Source organism: Theropithecus gelada, chromosome X (assembly GCF_003255815.1).
Source record: "Theropithecus gelada isolate Dixy chromosome X, Tgel_1.0, whole genome shotgun sequence".
NCBI lineage: Eukaryota > Metazoa > Chordata > Mammalia > Primates > Cercopithecidae > Theropithecus > Theropithecus gelada.
In genome coordinates, this window is record NC_037689.1 from 12,595,321 (window position 1) to 12,614,000 (window position 18,680).

General features: G+C 44.0%; 1 protein-coding gene across 4 annotated transcripts in view; it reads left to right on the forward strand.

Annotated features, from left to right (window-relative positions):
* SLC9A7 (solute carrier family 9 member A7) overlaps positions 1-16,717 on the forward strand; it is a 141,945-nt gene extending 125,228 nt beyond the window's left edge. For 2 of the 4 annotated variants that reach the window (XM_025372692.1, XM_025372693.1), the window contains exons 15-17: positions 6,955-7,037; positions 9,902-10,007; positions 16,219-16,717. In XM_025372692.1, coding sequence (XP_025228477.1) covers positions 6,955-7,037; positions 9,902-10,007; positions 16,219-16,470 — 441 coding nt within the window. In that variant the 3' untranslated portion in view covers positions 16,471-16,717. The remainder of the gene's footprint in view (positions 1-6,954; positions 7,038-9,901; positions 10,008-16,218) is intronic. The other 2 variants (XM_025372694.1, XM_025372695.1) reach the window with 1 other exon arrangement.
* Positions 16,718-18,680: the final 1,963 nt, after the last annotated feature.

Genomic DNA, 18,680 nt, shown 5'->3' on the forward strand with positions numbered 1-18,680 from the left:
ACATATGTGTGTGTGTCTGTGTGTATGTAGTGAAAACTGTAGAAAATCAGCAGTTTATAGTTGCGTTCATATATGACTTTCTGAGCAAGTTAGAATCATTTGTTTCTGGGTTCTCCTCATTTTTTTGTTTTTGTTTTTGTTTTTGTTTTTGTTTTTGTTTCTCCAGGCTGAAATCTGACACCCGTAAATCTGTCACCTAAACCTTTAACTTCAAACAGTTGCAGAGGTGCCTTTCCTCCAATTGCTACTCTGTGACCGCCCCCATCTCCATTTTTTTTGTGCTTCCAAATGCCTCCCTTGGCCCCTGATTTCCCTTTCTGCTCTTCCTTTTCTGTTTTCTAAAAACTCAGAGTCAAGATCAGTTTCTTCATTTATTTGACAAATAGTCATTGAGCACCTGTTCTGTTTCAGACATACTTTCAGGTTCTGGGAAAATATCTGCAACAAGATAGATGAATCTGCATCCCGAAGGGCTTGATGACAAGGTGATAAAGGGCGAGGGTGGAGAGTGGCAGAAGCAAGATAGTGGAGACACTCAGGCCTCACCAGCCCCACTGAAGCAGAATCTGCATTTTAACAGTGTCTCCAGGGAATGTGTACATTTTACCATTAGAAAAGCCCCCATATAGGCAATGCATAGCTCTGGAGAGTTTTAGGCAGGGAAGAAAACTATCTGTGTATCATGGTCAGAGACTTGACTCCGGTTTTTTTTCGTTTTGTTTTGAGACAGGGTTTCCCTCTGATGCCAAGGCTGGAGTGCAGTGGTGCAATCACAGCTCACTGCAGCCTTGACCTCTTGGGCCCAAGGGATCCTCCTCCCTCAGCCTCCTGAGTAGCTAGGACCACAGGAGTGTGCCACTTCACCAATCTAATTTATAAAATATTTTTGTAGACACAGGATCTTGCTTTGTTGTGCAGGCTGGTCTCAAACTCCTGGGCCAAGTGATCTTAACCCTCCCAAAATGCAGGGATTACAGGCATGAGCCCACTGTACCTGGCTGATTCCATTTCTAAACCCTCTTCTTACCCTCTGCTGAGAAATATTGGTCCCATTATCCCAATGATATAACAAAGGCCCTGTATTAGTCCATTCCCACACTTCTATAAAGAACTACCTGAGACTGGGTAATTTATGAAGAAAAGGTTTAATTGACTCATAGTTCTGCAAGCTGTACAGGAAGCATAGCTAGGAGGCCTCAGGAAACTTACAATCATAGCGAAGGCAAAGGGGAAACAAACACGTATGATAGCGGAGCAGGAGAGAGAGAGAGCAAGGGGGAAGTGCCACACATTTTTAACCAGATCTCGTGAGAACTCACTCACTATCACAAGAACAGCAAGGGGAAAGTCTGCCCCATGATCCAGCCACCTCTTACCAGGCCCCACCTCTAACACTTAGGATCACAACTTGAGATGAGACTTATGGGGGAGGACACAGAGCCAAAACATATCAGGCTCAGGCTGAGCATGGTGGCTCATGCCTGTAATCCCAGTACTTCAGGAGGCTGAGGCAGGTGGATCACCTGAGGTCAGGAGTTCAAGACCAGCCTGGCCAACATGGCAAAACACCGTCTCTACTAAAAATATAAAAATTAGCTGGGCATGGTGGCAGGCACCTGTAATCCCAGCTACTTGGGAGGCTGAGGCAGGAGAATTGCTTGAACCCAGGAGGCAGAGGTTGCAGTGAGCTGAGATCATGCCACTGCACTGTAGCCTGGGTGACACAGCGAGACTCCATCTCCGAAAAAGTAAAAAAGCATATCAGGCCCAAATCAAGTGACATCATTTATTTATTCCTCTGCTCTGTATTAGTTGTCTGTGACTCCTGGAACAAATTACCACAAATTTGGTGACTTAAAACAATAGGGTTTTTTTTTTTTTTTTTTAAGGGACAGGGTTTTGCCATGTTGGCTAGGCTGGTCTTGAACTCCTTGGCTCAAGTGATCCACCCATCTTGGCCTCCCAAAGTGCTGGGATTATAGGCATAAGCCACCATGCCCAGCCAAAACAATGCAGTTTTGTCATCCTTACAGTTCAGTAGATCAGGTATCTGGTGGGCTCAGCTGGTTTCTCTGCTTCCAGTTTTTCAAGGTATTGGCAAGCCTAAGCTCTGGGGAGAGAAGCCACTTCCAGGCTCATTCAGATTGTCAGGTTGTCATATAATTCAGTTCCATGTGTTCTTACTGCAAAACCAGCAACAGTGGGGCGAGTTTTTGTCAAGCTCTGAATCTCTCCTGCCCTTTCTTCTACTACATTCCTTCCTCTGACTCTTTTGCCTTCCTTGTCAGTCATTTTGTGTGTGTGTGTGTGTGTGTGTGTGTGTGTGTGTGTGTGTGTGTGTGTGTTTTTGAGAGAGAGTCTTGCTCTATTGCCCAGGCTGGAGTGCAGTGGTGTGATCTCAGCTCACTGCAACCTCCGCCTCCCAGGTTCAAGCAATTCTTGTGCCTCAGCCTCCTGAGTAGCTGGGATTACAGGTGTATGCCACCATGCCCAGCTAATTTTTACATTTTCAGTAGAGACGGGGTTTCGCCATGATGGCCAGGCTGGTCTTGAACTCCTGACCTTGAGTGATCTGCCCACCTCAGCCTCCCAAAGTTCTGGGATTACAGGCATAAGTCACCATGCTTGGCCCTCCTTGTCCACTTTTAAGGGCCCACGTGATTGTACTGGGCCTACCGGGATAACCTTAAGTCCATCCACAAAGTCCCTTTTGCCAGGTAGTGTAACAGGCTCCAGGGATTAGGCTGTAGAAAGCTTTGCTGGGGTGGCCATTATTCTGCCTACCATATGCTCCATCCCTGAAAAAAAAAAAAAAAGTAAGCTGTTCTTATTAGTGTGATGACCTTAACTTTTTAAAACATCTTGTAATATTATGTAAGAATGGAATGAAATGTAACTCTACACAGATATCATTATGTATTCATTCTAGAAAAAGCATTTCAAAAATAGGACTGTTTGCTATTCCCCAGTTCTTTAATCAGCTTTCTTTTTCTTCATTACATTTGTCAGTCAATATGTATTTGTCTGTCTCCCCTACCCCTACCCCGCCCCCGCAACCCTCGCCACCTTCACCTTCTGGAAAGAGTGCTCCTTGAGGGCCAGGTGCTAAGTTATATTCCTCTTTGTGTTTCCAGCACCCAGCATGGTGCCTGGCACATAGTAGGTGCTTAATGAATGCAGAAGAAATAGACACTCATTGTTACATGCTCAAAAAATGGTAATAAGCAGGGTTGGTGGTATTTTCTTGAAGGGGCTTCTCTATTAATAATGGCAGTAAAAAGATGAAAATTCCTTGTGTAAAAAGCCACACAAGATAGCCAAATGATGTTAATGACTAGGCTTTTTTTGTCCCCCCAAACAAATATGTGCTTGAAATTATATATCCAGTCTTTGGAAATGAACTTAATTAGTAATATGAGCTCTAACTACATACCAGATTCTGGGTTAAATATTTCACAAATATTTAATCAGCACAAAAAGTCACATGGCAAACAATAATGAGTCAATATTTGCTGAGTGCCTGCCACATATCAGACACCATCCTAAGTCCTTTAAATGAAAAATCTTTTACAGTTCTAAAATAAAACCTTTTTTCTCTATATTCACAACACTTGTAATGCCAAATATATAAGGTCTTTTTCTGTACCAGCCAGTTCTCCAATTCCCAATGAGTACTAACTGGACCTCCTACAGTTTAACTCACTACCTACCTGGAGTTAGCATCAGATCCCATAGGTTAAGGACTCAGTCCCACAAGACTCTCCCCACTTCAGACACCAGTTGCAAGTCCCAGGTCGTGACCTGCACTTCAGACTGACTGGCTATAGGGGGGTTCCCACCCCCTCCTCAGGTTCGATGATTTGCTACAAGGAAACCACAGAACACAACTTTTACCATTACCAGTTTGTTAGAAAGGATACGATTCAGGAATAGCCTAATGGAAGAGATGCATAGCGCAAAGGATGGGGATGGGAGTATGTGGCGCCAACTTGGAAGCCCTCCAAATTATGTCATTTAGGGTTTTATGGAGGTTTCATTACATAGGCATGGTTGATCAAATCAGTAGCCATTGATAATTAACTCAATCCCCAGTCCTCCCCTCCCAGGAGGTTGGGATGGAGCTAAAAGTTCCAATCCTCTAATTACATGGTTGGTTTCTCTGGCAATCAGTGTCCATTCAAGAGTCACCTTATTAGCATAAATTCAGGTGTGCTTGAAAGGAGCTTATTATTAATAAAAAAGATGTTCCTCCCACCCCATCTACTCAGGAAATTCCAAGGGTTTTAGGAGTTTTGTGTCAGACAAAAACCAGATATATATTTCTTGTTCTATCACAACATTCCAGCCTCATAATGCCCCTAGAGGTAGGTAATTATTAATATTTCTAGTTTACAGATGAGGATCCTGAACCACAGAAAGGTTAGGTAACTTGCCCAGAGTCACACAGCAAGGCAATGGCAGCGGCACAGTCAGGACCCAGATAGTCTCTTGAGAGAGCCTGTGATATCCACACCTACGCTTCTTGGAGTGCTGTGTCGCTTTTGAAACATTTCTTAGAGAAGCCATGCTTCTGCACAGGCTTGAAAGATGAATAGAAGTTGGCCAGGTAGGTGTTCTGGGTGGGAGAAGGTGAGAGGAAAAAAGAATGCTCCAGGCTCTAGAAGTTGCCTGAGCTAAAGACATGAGGTGTGAACCCAGGTTTTGAGGAGAGACAGTTGAGAGAGCAAGTCTGCTTTTTCTGTGGACAGCACAGGAATGGAAAATCCAAGAGTTGCCAAGTGCAGCCAGGAAGGAGGCTCCGCCTGTTCCCACAGTGACCCACAGGAAGGGCTCTCAATGGCTTCTCTGTGATGGCAGCCCCAATCATGTCATGAAGCATTCATTTGTTGCTTGTCTTCCGGGTCAGCTTTAAAAAATTAGTTCTGTCCCACAGAACTGCCCTGATTTCCCCAAAGCCACACCATATGTGGATTTATCTAAGTTCTTCCTGTACCTAATCATGCTTCTGGCACCATCTCTTGGAATAAGAAGTTGTTTAACACCCTTTTCACAAAGTTACACTTTTGATTTGTCCTGAATTTACCCCTTGTAGCCTCTAAGCATTATCTCTTAGTTTCTTACATTTCGGGATTTGCTGTGGAGTCTGAGGTCACTTTATCTTATTCATGGATTGCAGGCATATCTTTCAGTAGCCTGAGAAGACCTTTTGTTAGTTTGCTGTCAAATAGAAGCCATTCCCCTGCTTTACTCATTTTAATTGTCTCTTTTGGGGCTTATATAAGTCTCTTGTAGCTTTCTTTTTTTTTTTTAAAATTTAAGTTCAGGGGTTCTTGTAGCTTTCTTGAGATTAAATGGCAAGAAATTAAGTAGTCCGGTGATAATAAATGCTTTGTGGTTTTGCAGAGGTTAAGATGACAGAGTAGGGTTCATTGTTTTCATCACTGATTTAAGGGAAGAAGTAGAAGAAACTGACTCTGGGGGACTCATTTTGTGCCTGAAGGTTTATCGTATCCTTCCTGATGATGTTTATCATTGTGCTTTTTCCTTAGTAAAATTCTACAGGCACTTAGAACTGAGAGCTTAGAGCCTATTACTTTATAAAGAACCATTTAATTTTTTCCATTATATGTTTGCCTATCAAAAAAGTCATCTGCTACTTTTCTACTCAGTCATGTCGCATTTGGGAATCTTCCCAGAGTTGTCATTGGGTTAGCAATCAGTCACCCTGCAAATGGAGGCATTTCTGTGCTCTCTCTCTTCCATGATTTATAAAAACGTAAAATCAAATTGGTCTCTGGAGTCTCTCCTTGTTTCTATTTCCTGAATCACAGAAGGGCTTATTTAACTGAGCTATTTCCATATCCATCACTAAACATTCCTGAAATACCGAGGGGATTCAGTTTTTAAAAATATCTTTGCGGTTGGAAACTTTAGGAGTGTATTAATAAATAGTGCTTGCTAATTTCTCTCCTTTTTGTCTATGTGCTTCTCAAAGATCTTTGATTAATTATTGGTGTTGCCATTGCAGGTAGAATTTACACTCGCCATGATTTAAAACTACTTGTAATTTTGGTTCAAGTTGTATTTGGTGATTGTCAGTTGTCCCTCACTTGCGGAGTTGCCTCTCCCTGTAATATTAAAGAGAATGATTATAGTAACAGCTTCACAAGCAGTCTGTGCTTTCAGAGCCCCAGTAGTACCCTCAAATTGCTGCAGTCAATCTGAGTTTTATATTAACTGTGCTGCTTCTGATACTTGCACAGAACAGATTTCCTAAACCTTAAAGGAATGTTTGATTTTGCAGGTTATTTTGAAAGTCACAAGGTGGGGATGTTTAAATTGGAAGGGCATGAGAGTAGCAAGGAACTTGCTACTTGAGGGTAGATAAAATAACAGAATTGTTAGTTCGAGCTCATTTCCCCTGCTCACTGATCCCACCTTCCTAAAACTGGTGGGGAAACAAGTACCTTACCACCTGGAGCACAGTGTAGGTCCCTCTGGGTAAGGACCACAGAGAAGCCTTAACTAGTTTGTCAGGATACTCAACAAAATGTGGTTTCCACAGGCCTGCTTTGGGGATGGGGATTGGAAAGTTGCTTTTACAAAAGCTTTTTAAAATATTCTCTATAAATCAATTTTGGCCTGTTAGGATCTAGACTATTTTAGGGTAATGAATCTGCTGAAAGATACTTCGAGGAAAATTGCAATAAAATTGAGTTTGAGCTATTCACAGACATAACCCAGCCTTTTTACTTGGGAGACTGTTTTTCTGCCTTTTGAGTTTATTTAATTTCTGCTCAAATGCTACCTCCCAATATATCTTTGAAAGTTTGCTGACATGGGATGTTTGACTGTGAGCTCCAGAGCTATACAAGTGATTTTAAAAGTTTTTTCTCCCCTTTCTTTGAGATCCCTTTTGTACAACTAAGCATGTGCCCTCTTGTTTGTTCCCAGGACGGCCCAGATTCTGCCAGAGGAAACCGGACAAAACAGGAGAGCGCATGGATATTCAGGCTGTGGTACAGCTTTGATCACAAGTATCCTTTTAAGTAGCATCCCCTGTGTCAGTGAAACATTGGGGATGAAATCTTGTTGAATTGTCAGTGAATGACACCTGGTAAGTAAGGAAAGATGCATGCTTGGGACAGGGGTAGTTCGTCCTCTCATGGAACATGTGCATTGAGCATTCAACCATGGGTAGTCCTGGTGAGTATCTGGCCAAGAGGAATGTTTGCATATCCTTAGAGTAATTACCCCACAACCTGGTAGACTCATGTAGTTCTTAAGAGCTTTGTGTCTAGGGAACTATGCCTTTTTAGGTGATTAGATTAAAATTACACAATGAATCATGCTGTGGTCAGAAAAGGAAGTAGAACTTCAGCTGTTAATCCCTATGGGGAGGATAATTCCTATTGGATGAACTTGGCCAAGTCTGATCTTGTATGATCTGACATTGGCATAACTGGACCACATGCAGGGCAAACCCTGTTCCTGTAGATTCACTTGCTCTCAAGTGAAAATTAAAAACCAAAATCTTAAACCCTCTTGGTTTTTTTGTTTTGTTTTGTTTTGTTTTGTTTTGAGATGAGGTCTCACTCCATTGCGCAGGCTGGAGTGTGGTGGTGCACTCGGCTCACCGCAACCTTCCCCTCCCGGGCTCAAGCAATCTTCCCACCTCAGCCTCCCAAGTAGCTGGGACCACAGATGCATGCCACCACGCCCAGCTAATTTTTTGTATATTTAGTAGAGAGAGAGTTTCGCCATGTTGCCCAGGCTGGTCTCAAACTCCTGGGCTCAAGCAATCTGCCCGCCTCAGCCTCCCAAGGTGCTAGGATTACAGGCATGAGCCACTTCGCCCAACCCCTCATGGTTTCTTAAGTTGACATAGTCATCAAATGGGCAGGTGGCTTATTATATATGGTCTTTGGAGATGCTGAAAATGTTAAAAATTTATTGAAGTATGACAGATATACAGAAAAGTACACAAATAATAAGTGCTCAGTAAATTATCACAAAATAAACACACTCATTTAACACCAAACCAACCAAGAAACAAAATTACTAAGGCTGGGCATGGTAGCTTATGTCTTTAGTCCCAGTACTTTGGGAGGCCAAGGCCGGTGGATCACTTGAGCCCAGGAATTATAGACCAGCCTGGGCAACATGATGAAACCCTGTCTCTACAAAAAATGCAAAAATTAACCAGGTGTGGTGGCACACACCTGTAGTCCAGCTACTTGGGCTCTGTCTCCAAAAAAAAAAAAAAAAGACAGAAACAAAATTGCCAACCCCCTCATGCCATGACTCAATTACTACTCCTTCCCCCTCCCCAAATGTAATTGCTCTGTTGACTTCTAGCAATACTTAATAGTTTTACCTATTTTTCAACTTTCTATAAATAGGATTATATAGTATATATATTTTAGTGTCTGGCTTATTTGGCTTGACATCATGTGTATAATACAGCCATGTTGTTATGTGTAGTTCTAGTTCATTTGTTCTCATTGTTCCATAGTATTTCTTATATAAATATATTACAATTTATTCTATTATTGATGTACATGTCTTTTGATGTACATATACATATTTTTTTTTTTGGTAATCTACTCAGGAGTAACATTGCTGGGTCATAGGGCATGGGTAGGTTCAACTTTAGAAGACAGTGCCAGTTTTCCAAAATAGTGGTACTACTTTACACAGTCACTTCTAGTGTATGAGAGTTCCAGTTACTCCACATCCTCACCAACATTTGGTGTCGTCAGTCTTTTTAATTTTAGCCATTCTATTGGGTTTGTAGTGGTATTTAATCATGGCTTTAATTTGCATTTCTTTCAACTTTACAATATGGTGTGAAATTCATCTGCGTTCAGTAGAAACCATACTTTGAATACCCATACAACCATCCTGTTTTTCATTTTCAGTACAGTATGTAATAAATTACATGAGATATTTAATACTGTATTATAAAATAGGCTTTGTGTTAGATGATGTTGCCCAACTGTAGGCTAATGTGAGTGTTCTGAGCACCTTTAATGTAGCCTGGGCTAAGCTGTGGTGTTTGGTAGGTTAGGTGTGTTAAATGCATTTTTGGCTTATGATATTTTCAACCTAATGGGCTTATTGGGATGTAACTGCATCATAAGTCGAGGGGCATCTGTAGTGTGTAGAGACCAGGGATGCTGCTCAATATCCTACCATACACAGAACAGCCCCCATAACAAAGAATGATCTGGCCCTAAATGTCAGTAGTGTTGAGGTTGAAAAACCTTGTGTTAGCGTCTAGGAGAGAAGCTATGGGTAGAGTGAAGAATGGTCCTGTATGGGAAGTTGAGAGATTTACAGTCTGAGTAACCTTACTGAAATCATTTGATGTTGCCAAGTCTCAGTTTCTGCCTTTGTAGTAGCCCCAGGCTACCCCTAAGGTCCTGTCCAACTTCAACATTTCCACCACCTGCCCTCTGGGTAGAGTGGCTTAACAGGAATCCATGCAGAGAACAAGAGCAGAGGGGACACAGGGGCTGCAGCTCCCCACTCCAGGGACACTATCTCCTGTTTCCAAGGCCTGGAGCCAGTTGTGTGTCAGAGGCTGAAATGCTGATTGAAACCAAAACTTCCAGTCAGCATGACAAAGGGAGAAGGGGGATCTAATTTCTAATTAATCAAATACACGTTTGAACTGAAAATTGGGAATTACCAACCCAAGAGTTAACAGTTACTATTTAAGGCTGATAGGGTGTATCTTACTCTTTGATTCAAACTGTTGCATGTTACAAGTATTTTGTGTATTGTACTAGTAAAATGGGGAAAATTTTTGTGGGTGGAATGTCAGGCGATTTTTAAGCACATTTTGTTGTGTATATGTTTTCTTTGCAGCCATTTTTCCTTAATTCCCATTTTAAAGTTACCTGAAGCCCATCCTCACACACAGCGGCCCCCCACTAACCACCACGCTCCCTGCCTGGTGTGGCTTGCTAGCTCGATGTCTGACCAGTCCCCAGGTGTATGATGTAAGTACTGCATGTCAGGGTTGGAGTCCTGGTCACCATGCCAGGGCAGTGTCTTACATAAGAAGAAGAAACCATCATACTTATGCCTCCAAATCCACAGATTTTTGCTTCTCTAATAAGCTGATTAGAAATGGCCAACTTACCTATGTTTATAGATTTTGCACAGTAACAGAGAAACCTTTTACCAGGGTAATGGGATTCCCCAATATCGGCAGCTGTGGTATAGTAGAAAGAACACTGGATTTGGAATCAGAGCCACTGGGTTGGAACGCAACCCCTGACAGGCCATAGATGTGCTCTGCATCTCAGTTCTTTTTTTTTTTTTTTTTTTTTTTTGAGACGGAGTCTCACTCTGTCACCCAGGCTGGAGTACAGTGGTACGATCTCGGCTCACTGCAACCTCTGCCTCCTGGGTTCAAGCAGTTCTTTGCCTCAGCCTCCTGAGTAGCTGGGATTACAGGCACCTGCCACCACACCTGGCTAATTTTTGTATTTTTAGTAGAGACAGGGTTTCACCATGTTGGCCAGGCTGGTCTTGAACTCCTGACCTCGTGATCCACCCGCCTCAGCCTCCCAAAGTGCTGGGATTACAGGCGTGAGCCACCGCTCCAGGCCTCCATCTCAGTTTTCTAATCTATAAAATGGGCCTAGTAGTACAGGCTGGCTGGAAGCATTAAATGATGAAATACATGAAGATACCCTGAACCACAAAACATGCAAGGATTCCTTTTCTAAATAGTTTATGTTGATATGGTTAGGCCCTTTCTTTCCATTTTCAGATTCTGGAAATAGACTGAGCACAGTATGAAAAGAACATGTACACTGGTGGACATCTTAGATTTAGGGCTGACTCCTGAACTCCTGGTGTGGGTTGCAGGGTGCAGGGCAGAGAGGTAGAGAGAGCAAGGTAGCTACCCACGTGGAAGGAGTAGAGGAGAGGTCAAAGGCCTTCCTTCATCCCTCCTCGGCCATCCTAATCATCTTGTCCCTAACACAGTCATTATGCCCTGGAAGAAAAGAATTTCTAAAATTTGCATACAGCTCTAGAGTTCACAAAGGCTAAGTTCATTCTTTGGGTCATACCGTGAATCAGCAAGCACTGCAGTATTACAGAGAAGGAAAGTGCATCTCAGAGAGGATGTGAGTTGGCCCCGAGCTCACAGTTAGTAATTAGCTGGGACCCTCATGCAGGTCTTCACATTCTTAGCAAATGACCTGCAGTTTACTTGATTGGTGATGAGGAGGCAGAACACAAAGCCTAGATCTGAAAGAGAACGGCCCTAAACATGTAAGTTCTAACGAGGGGTAGCAGGGTTAGGAAAGGCAGTGCACATTCATGTGGTACAGAGGGGAAAGGGATGTGGACACCATAGCTAGGTGGGGGCGCTGGGGCGGAAGAGAAGGGCAGCCACATCAGAGCAGCCGAGATTGGAGGATGCAGCTCTTTAAATGGCACGCTCTTCCTTCAAGAACAGGGGTGACAACTGCCAAGTCACCGTGTGTCCTAAACCCGCTGCTGCAGAGAGTAAGCTCTGTGTGTCTGTCATCCCTAGGCCCTCGGACCCCTCCTTGGCCCCCTCAGAGGAAGGTGACCATTGAAAAGTCCTGGTAGGCAACAACGGAACTTTACGCTTAGAAACTCAGCTGGGCTACTGGGTTTCACCCGCTTCGGAGCAGGTTCTGCCTGGTAAAAGTGTAGTTTTGCCACAGCTGTTGCTTGGAAATTTCACCAAATGTGACAGCAGCATTCATGTGTCTTTCTCTTAAAGACAGTTGAACTTTCAGCACCCACGGCTCCTCCCCATATAAAAATGAAATTCCTGTGCCACCTGCGATAAACTGGTTTTAAATGACAAAAAGAAATATGTAGGATGGTGAGAACACCATTTCCCTAGAACTGCTCCCAGTTTGTAAAGTGATGTCTAATGCTTGTGGTAAGTTTTAAATGTAATATGTCTCAGCCTAAATAATAATGCTAGTTACCTGTTAGGTTAGAAGGACATAGACTAATAGATTAAAAACTTAGTTTTGTAATTTCTCATCCTGCTACCAGCTTACTTAAGAAAAGCTGTCTTGTGCTGAATGCTGACTGGTTTGCTCAGTTTGGCCTGCTGTCTAAAGTGGTAGTAGGGGCCCTTTACATACATCATCGAAGACTAAGGGTGCTGACGGCATCTCCACTTCTCCCACTAATGAAGCCCCAACTGTGATTACACTTTCTGATCTTAAGTTTCACTGGGTTTATATATATAAATTTGTCTTCTAACTCTAGTCTCTTCTAAACACGTTGTAAAACTTTCCATCTTAATTGGGTTTTAATAAGGATCACTTTTCATGTCTATGTAATAGTAAAACAACAAATCTACTATTAAAACTTTATAAAAACCTTATGTAATCTGAAGCTTACTAACCAGTCCCTTGCCCATAGATTAGGAATATCCGGACTAGTTTGAACTCGGCGTAAACTCAGTAAGCTTAGAATTGCATCAGTTTCAAGTGCTTCCCCCAGCAGTTCAAGGGACTCACTCCAAGTTTACTTCGGGGGGTCATGTTTCGGCTGTGACTCCCCACAGCCAACCTAAGACTGAGTGACTTGGGCTTCTAGTGAGAATCACCCTCAGTCCTGCTGCTGCTGCTTTTAGCCGGGGTCCTGCCTAGGGTCTCAGCCAGCTCCAGACATGGTGGGGCCTGCTGCTGAGACAGTGGGAGCAAAGGGTCTCTTCAAAATTATCAATGGAGGAACCCAAAATTGACAGAGGTGAAGGGGCTTACTGCAAAGTTTAGTGCTGGGTGAGGGTCTCAGATTGGGCAGTTCTCATGGCTTTTGACACCTGTTGCATGGTTCTTACCAACCATCTAAAAGGTGTTTTCTACTTTGCCAAGTTTATTTGGAGATTTCTAAGATGTTCATCAGTCATTATTTCCACTAACATTAAACCACTTAGGTGTGGTATCCACCTTCCTAACAATGTTCTTTCACTTTTGAAAATGACCTCTGGTTATTTAAAATGCACACGTCCCCACACACTGTTGTTTGCAGGTGTTTTCATGGTGATTTCACTGCATTTTCATAGCAGACTTAATTGCACAGCTAGTTACATGATTATACAGACCTTCAGCGTAACAAAACAAACTTGTGTCAATCCTATCATCTAGAATTCAAGGGAGCAGATTGGTTTTATCATCTGCATGTAACATTATTAGGCTTTGATGTCAGAATCACTCTCCATGGGTTGTTCATTTGTTTTTTCAGACAGTCTTGCTCTCTTGCCCAGGCTGCAGTGCAATGGTATCATCTTGGCTCACTGCAACCTCTGCCTCCCAGGTTCAAGCGATTTTTGTGCCTCAGCCTCCCGAGTAGCTGGGATTACAGCTGCGTGCCACTATGCCTGGTTAATTTTTGTATTTTTTGTAGAGACGTGGTTTCACCATGTTGAGCAGCCTGGTCTCAAACTCCTGACCTCAAGTGATTCGCTTGCCTCGGCCTCCCAAAGTACTGGGATTACAGGTGTGAGCCACCACGCCCAGCCTCTCCATGGGTGTTTTTTTTTTTTTTTTTTTTTTTTTTTTTTTTTTTGACAGAGTCTCGCTCTGTCATCCAGGCTGGAGTGCGGTGGTGCAGTCACAGCTCACTACAACCTCTGCCTCCCCAGTTCAAGCGATTCTCCTGCCNGGGTGTGTTTTTTTTTTTTTTTTTTTTTTTTTTTTTTTGAGACAGAGTCTCGCTCTGTCATCCAGGCTGGAGTGCGGTGGTGCAGTCACAGCTCACTACAACCTCTGCCTCCCCAGTTCAAGCGATTCTCCTGCCTCAGCCTCCTGAGTAGCTGGGACTACAGGTTCACAGTACCACGCCTGGCTAATTTTTGTATTTTTAGTAGAGATGGGGTTTCACCATGTTGTCCAGGCTGGTCTCGAACCCCTGACCTCGTGATCCACCCTCGGCCTCCCAAAGTGCTGGGATTACAGGCGTGAGCCACCGCGCCCAGCCTCCATGGGTTTTACTATGGCCTTGTTTCTGAATGGCCTTTCCTTGGGTACTATGTCTGGGCTTGGGAGTTTCGCAAATGCAACGGGTTGACATCCAGTTTTGTTTTCTCCTACCAATGAATTTAGGCTCTGCTTCCCTCTGCAAAGAGTGAAAGCGGACCACATCACAGTTCATGCCCAGGGTTTCCTCTGTGGTGCTTTCGTGGGCTTTCTTTCATTTGCAGAATTACTCTCACCTGCAGTTGTCCCATGTTTGCCTCTGTCCTTCCATGGCTCCAAACCTTGAAGCAGTAAAATATGTGCCAGGACCATTTCCCTGAAAACTGGAAGCCAAGAGCCCTGGCAGAGAGATTTTGACAGAGATGAGCAAAATCATTATGTTGCACATGTATGAATGGGAGAACTGGGATGTGCTGAGACAGGGAAGGTGAACTCCCTGGGAGCTGGAAATTCGGATGGGAGACATAAGCTACTGGCTGGGCATGGTGGCTTATGCCTGTAATGCCAGCACTTTGGGAGGCCGAGGCGGGAGGATCACCTGAGGTCAAGAGTTTGAGACTAGCCTGACCAACATGGTGAAACTCCCATCTCTACTAAAAATACAAAAATTAGCCGGGTGTAGTGGCACATGCCTGTAATCCCAGCTACTCAGGAGGCTGAGGCAGGAGAATTACTTGAACCTGGGAGGCGGAGGTTGCAGAGAGCCAAGATTGCACCATTGCACTCCAGCCTGGGTGGCAAGAGTGAAACTCCGTCCCAAAAAATAAGAAGAGAAAGAAGGAAGGCTACTGTAAAGCAGATCGAGTTTCAGGACTTTCTAAACACTGGTAAAGAGGAAATTTGGGAGTTTAGAGCAAGTTTTAGAACTGTGCTCTGAGCATCTGCCTGAATACAGGACTTTTATCTCATTGGGCATTTGCACCCTGCTTCATTCCAGTGGGGATGTGAAGCAGGAAGTGAGAGGAGTTGCGTGCTTGCTTGTCAAAAATGCTGAAGCATTAGTTAAGTGGAGTCACACTGTAGGCTGTGTGTGGAGAAGCTGACATCACTGAGAATGCAGAAAACAAGTATGTGATTGGCGCCAGTGAGTGCACAGAAATAAGTCTGGGAGAGGAAACTCAACCCATGAGTCTTCCCTAGCTGGTGCATTTACCCAGCATTCACTTAGCACCTACTATGAGGTAAGCACCATTGAGGAAGGTGCCAAGGTGTGGAGAAGGAGGTCACTGCCCTTTGGCGTTTGTCACCTAGATGGGGAGTCCAGGCACTAACCTGGGGGAATCTGCCCATGGCCTTGGGCAGTGTGACTGTGCGAGGGCCCTGAGGGGGTCAGAGAGGCCAGTTCGGCACCCCAGAGACTCTGTCTCATAAGAGGATACAGGACTTCAGATCAGCTTTGAAGGGTCGGTGGGAAAGAGGAGAGAAAAAAATCCGTTTACCCAGCGTATTTGACACTGTGTTTGCCCTTCTAGAAGGCAGTGCACAGTACTCAATAGGCCTCAGTGCAGCGGGGGAGCTGGGTTGTGGCCTTGCCCTTGTTTTGTTGGTTAAATCCATTGGAGGAAGAAGATCCTGTCTGACCTCATGCCGTCTCCGGCACTCTTGCTACCATCTGATAGTTCAAGTGCTTGCGACTTTGCTCTCCCTCGATCATTTGATTCATCCACCTGAGGATGTGGCGGGTGGGCTTCCTACCAGGGTTTTCCTGTGGGGAGATGACCGGGGAAACAGGGAGGAAATCCTAATTATGGCTTGTCCTCTTCCCTGAATTACTGTCTAGGACAAAGAGTAGTTCCAATGTAAACAAGACGGGTTGGAGACGGTTTGTATAGGGCGGGAGGCCCATCCAGAATGCCTACCCAGAGAAGACAGTACCTAAAACCTGTTTGCAACGTTTGCCCAATTACCCTACTCTGGCCTTTCTTTGTGTGTTGAGAAGCTGGAAATCCAGGCTGGTCTCCCTTTCTTCCCTTTTTCACTAACCCCAAGCTGTCAGACATTGAAATCAGGAACTGTTTTCTAGTATTCTAAGTCCTAGTCCTGGCAACTGTGCCTAGCCCTCTACAGTTTGCGTCCAGTTACCACACTAGAGGCTCAAGACAGGCAAGTTTCATAATCCCCAGTTTTCAGATGAGGAGTTGGGATTGGGGTTAGGGTTGGTGCCCAACCTGGAAGATATCAGTCTCTCATTTTTGTTGTTGTTGTTGTTGGTTGCACTTTTCAGAACCAAGAGCCACTGAGAGAGGAAGACTCCGATTTCATCCTGACCGAAGGCGACCTGACATTGACGTACGGGGACAGCACAGTGACTGCAAATGGCTCCTCAAGTTCGCACACGGCCTCCACGAGTCTGGAGGGCAGCCGGAGAACGAAGAGCAGCTCGGAGGAAGTGCTGGAGCGAGACCTGGGAATGGGAGACCAGAAGGTTTCGAGCCGGGGCACCCGCCTAGTGTTTCCTCTGGAAGATAATGCTTGACTTTCCCCCCAAACCCTGGCACGATGGGGTAGGCTCCCGATGGGGTGAGGACGGCCTAGTGTTGTTTGAGGTGGGGCAGTGACTAGGTTGAACTAACTCTTCTATTTTATTGGGGTCTGAAGCTATCGTAACACTTAAAATTTAATTCACAATGCAGATGGTGAGGCAAAAGTGTCTCTAAATTCAGACAAACATAGACCTATTCCCACTTTTTTTCACATAGTGCGCTGTTTCAGAGTTAAACAAAAAAATAGCATGCTTTAATGGTCTCCTAATTCATTCACCTGCAGTATCTGAACAAGGCGAGGCAGGTGCTGGGCGGGGGATTCCTCCCATGAGAGGCTGCATCTCAGTACACAGCAGTGCAAGTCAAGCTGACCATAGAAATATCAAGTTAAAGAGAAGGAAGGCAATTGAGATCGGAACTCCAAGGATTATGGGAAACTGGTGTTAAATGGGACAGAAAACATGAAAAAGCAATTTGAGTGGAGGCTCTGGCAACGAAGGCTGCTTGACTGCAACCTCATATCAGCATTCCTGACTTCATGCTGCCTGTGTTTTTTCTAGACTGAAGATTTGAAAATACATCCATGAACATTTCAACATGGAACAAAGAATTATAGTTCCTTCTCTGGTGATATCCATAAAGAAGTAGTTATGAAATGTTTAAAACCAAAGGCAAATAGTGTGATACTCTTATTTTTTAATTAATCTGAGGAAAGGAGGTATTTAGAAACTGATGATGGTACCACTGCAAAAAGCATTCAACTTTTTTTTTTTTTTTGAGATGGAGTTTTGCTCTTGTCGCCCAGGCTGGAGTGCAGTGGCGTGGTCTCGGCTCACTGCAACCTCTGCCTCACAGATTGAAGTGATTCTTCTGTCTCAGCCTCCTGAGTAGCTGGGATTACAAGTGCCCACCACCATGCCCAGCTAATTTTTTGTATTTTTGGTAGAGACGAGGTTTCACCATGTTGGCCAGGCTGGTCTCAAACTCCTGACCTTGTGATCCACCTGCCTTGGCCTCCCAAAGTGCTGGGATTACAGGTGTGAGCCACTGCGCCCAGCCAGCATTCAACTTCTGAGGGCCGCCATATGAGCTGACAGCCTAGGGAAATAATCACTAGGACTGAAGTATGTACTGTGGGTTTAGAAGTAACACCACATTTTGTAGGATGCTATAATCTGGGCAAGAGAAGGCAGCAAGAAACCTACAAGGCACCAGGCTAGAATTCAGAGGGAAAGAAATCCCAATGCAAAAAAATTAACTGCAAAGTAATACAACACAGTAGTCTCAAGACTGGGTAGAATTCCAAACTTTGAGCTGATGAATGCATGAGATTTCAGTGGCCACCTGAGGAGTCAGAGGGCAGACAATGGAACATTAAGTCTTTTCAGCTCACTAGAAAGTTCTGTCTTCTATGAGCTTAAGAATCCGAGTGTCTTTACGCCACTGAGTGCCATGCAGAGAAGGGTCATTTTCCTTATATCTGGGGAGGTTGCTGCACCAGCTTAACATGTGGGTGTGATTTGAAAGTTAGGTTTTCAGTTTGGGTTCTTTCTGGATGAGCTGTTCTGTCTGTCTACACCTGTAGTGCTGAAATACAGAAAGACCTCTCGGGAAAAGTTTGAGTTTCTCCCCATGTCTCTGTGCTTCAGTGCTAGCTTTTTTCTGGCAACCCAATTTCTAAAAAATGCTTTCAATAACGTGGGCATTTTTCTTTTTTTTCCTTTTTCTTTCTTTCTTTCTTTCTTTCTTTTTCTTTGAGATGGAGTCTTGCTGTGTCACCCAGGCTGGAGTGCAGTGGCACGATCTCGGCTCACTGCAACCTACGCCTCCCAGGTTCAAGCGATTCTCCTGCCTCAGCCTCCTGAGTAGCTGGGATTACAGGCACCCGCCACCACGCCTGGCTAATTTTTTGTATTTTTAGTAGAGACGGGGTTTCACCATACTGGCCAGTTTTTCTTATGATGGCAGACAAAACAGTGTCCCAGTCTAGTCCACCCATAGTGAAATCAGCCATTTAATCTTCTCAATTCTCATGTTTAATGCTTAATTTTTAAATAAGACATTGCTTCACAACTTTGTGTTTGAATTGATAATTTGTGCAAATCAGGAAAATACCTATTTAATTAGGTTGAGCCATATGAATTTGCTGATATTTGACCATTTTGTAAAAACAGTAGTGGGAATTTCATATGGTTCAATAAAA